This window comes from Sinocyclocheilus anshuiensis, unplaced genomic scaffold (assembly GCF_001515605.1).
Source record: "Sinocyclocheilus anshuiensis isolate Anshui unplaced genomic scaffold, SAMN03320099.WGS_v1.1 scaffold1162, whole genome shotgun sequence".
NCBI lineage: Eukaryota > Metazoa > Chordata > Actinopteri > Cypriniformes > Cyprinidae > Sinocyclocheilus > Sinocyclocheilus anshuiensis.
In genome coordinates this window covers 1,830,990-1,833,684 of record NW_015540875.1, presented here as the reverse complement: position 1 = coordinate 1,833,684, position 2,695 = coordinate 1,830,990, and the positions used below count along the sequence as shown (strand labels likewise).

The 2,695-nt window shown below is 37.1% G+C and overlaps 1 protein-coding gene across 1 annotated transcript in view; it reads left to right on the top strand.

The window, feature by feature from the left end:
* The window catches only part of LOC107688215 (exostosin-1a-like), a 66,288-nt gene that overhangs the window by 50,637 nt on the left and 12,956 nt on the right, over positions 1 to 2,695 (top strand). Inside the window, exon 3 of the mRNA XM_016485830.1 lies at positions 76 to 183. Coding sequence (XP_016341316.1) covers positions 76 to 183 — 108 coding nt within the window. The remainder of the gene's footprint in view (positions 1 to 75; positions 184 to 2,695) is intronic.

The window sequence follows — 2,695 nt, the reverse complement described above, 5'->3', positions numbered from 1 at the left end:
TGTGTGTGTGTGTGTGTGTGTGTGTGTGTGTGTGTGTGTGTGTGTGTGTGTGTGTGTGTGTGTGTGTGCTCTCAGGCCGCTTGTGTTCCTGTCATGCTCAGTAACGGCTGGGAGCTTCCCTTCTCAGAGATCATCGACTGGCACACGGCCGCCGTCATTGGGGACGAGAGACTTCTTCTACAGGTACGACTTCCAGAATATATCAGGAAAGAATCTAGCTCAGCTTATATGATTCATTCTGTTGCTTGTTCCTGTCTGAAACAACAGCGAGCTGTCTACTGCCTATATGGGCAGCATCTTAACTGAAATACATTCTAGTATTGGCTTCTCTGTGAAAAGTGCATGCAGTGCTGCCAAAACAAAGTGTCTTAGATAGGGCGCTGTGATTTCCACAATGCAGAAAACACAGACAGAATCACGGAATCCAGTCATAAAAATCGAATTTTCTGTATAATGCGGAATGTCATGGGATTTGGAAAATTTTGGATGAATAAATCAAAAGTAGGTCTGTACACTTAAATCAAATTGTGATATGGACTTGTGTCCATATGACGTCTGCCTGTTCTGCGTGTCTCTGTGTAAATGAATGATGCAGACGTGTTTTCAGCATCTGCTGTCAAACTATGAGGACAAGAACACATGACCTTCATCTCCAGAAATTCTTTTAAGAGTTCATTTCATGAGCATTTTACTGTTTTGTTTGATAAAAGCTATTGTCATATATCACGACAACCCATCAAAATAAACGTTTGGTTTTACTTGAAGAAACTGTGACAGAAATATATTACTATATTATTAGAAATAATAATTAATAATAATAATGATAATGTTTAAAACGTATTTTTAGACACTTTTTTAACTTTATTTTTTAATCACAATTTTTGCATTTTATTCTTCCAGTTTTAAAATGTAAAGATTATGTTCAGTTTCATTTGATTAAAATATGAATTAATTTTTAAATGTTTTTTTGCCTTCATTTGATTACAAGACAAAAATTAAAATACATAACACATAATTTCTGAAAAATTTGATAGGGCTCTATTATTGTAAAAATAAAATTAAATATTCATTCAAAATGGAATTTGGGGGAAAATAAAACAGATTTCATAGGGCCCTAGTAGTATAATCATGCACTTTTGAAATGCTGCCTGCAAAGTCAGCTTGCAAGGTTTTGGAACGGAGACATATTTATATGTTGAAATTTGGTTTAACCTCATGCAATCTCAAGCCTTTTTTATTAATTAATCATGCATGAATTAAATCGTTCTAATGTCACATGCTAATTTGCCGGGCACAAGCTTGCAACTATCAGTGACAGTTTGCAGACCCCCGGAGACTTCCACGCTGAAAGCAAGTGCATGTTGCTTTGTAATTGAAATGGGACCTCTTGCCCTCACCGATTAGCGGCCTGCGGCAGAAAGGCAGTCTGTGGTGAGAGGAGTGACAGCTTCTGTCAGGCCGCAGTAGCACATTTCTGCATTTAATATGCTCTCGTGCCCATGTGGCACTGACTGGCTCAACAAAAGGTGAGACTAATCGGCCAGTGAGATATTTGTAATGGAAATCCACCTCAAGGGCCGTTTGTGTTTACAGTGATGAGAGACTTTAATAATCACTCACACCTGCTGTGACTTATTTCTCCTCTCAGTAAATACTGCAACAGAACCACAGACTGAGCAGGACCTAAGGCTGTGTTCCAGTGTTTATTGCAGTAGTCTGTCTGTCTATCTATCTATCTATCTATCGATCTATCTATCTATCTATCTATCTATCTATCTATCTATCTATCATCTATCTATCTATCGTTCTATCGTTCTGTCATTCTGTCATTCTATTGATTGTTCTATTCTTCTCTATCTATCTCTATCTATCTATTGTTCTATCGCTCATTCTATCTGTCGTTCTACATTCTATCTGTCATTCTATCATTCTATCTATCTATCTATATATCTATCTATCGTTCCATCTATCGTTCTGTCATTCTATTGATTGTTCTATCTATCTATCTATCTATCGTTCTATTGTTCTATCTATTGTTCTATCTACTGTTCTGTTCTATCTATCTATCTATCTATCTATCTAATAGCATAATTGCAGTGATATTATATTCTTTCTTCAATTCACTTTAATTCTACTTCCTTACATTCAAGTTTAAATTGCAGTCCTCTATCCTGTTTGCTTCCTCAATTCAAGTTCAGGAACTGAGTTGGAATTGAACAGACATTCTCATTGTCATATTTGAATGGTGCACAACCCTTTCGTGCAAATTTATTGCACAACCTCTGAGCAATAAATTTGTCCTCTGGGATTACTTGGATGAACCACAGTGTATGAATCGCTGGTTATTTTTGCACTCTCCCTAAATGCCATTGTCATAATGTTGTGTAGGTGGGCAGGACAGATATGTCATTTCCAGCAGTACAATTTGCAAAATGCAATTTCTTCCTCAACAAAGGCCACTAGCTCCCAGCATGCCAGATGTTAATGATGCCCCGTGTCATAAATTTAGTGCCAAGAAACCACTTGTGCCTCTGTAGGTAATGAAGCCGTGGAAGTGAACGGATGTTTATGCAAAACTCAAAAGCTTTTTAAGGCAAAATCAATTGTGTTGCATTGTGCCAGACATTTTTTAACATTTTTCGCTGCTGGGTGAATATAAATTTAATTCATGTCAAATGCCACCCTGCTCTAGTTC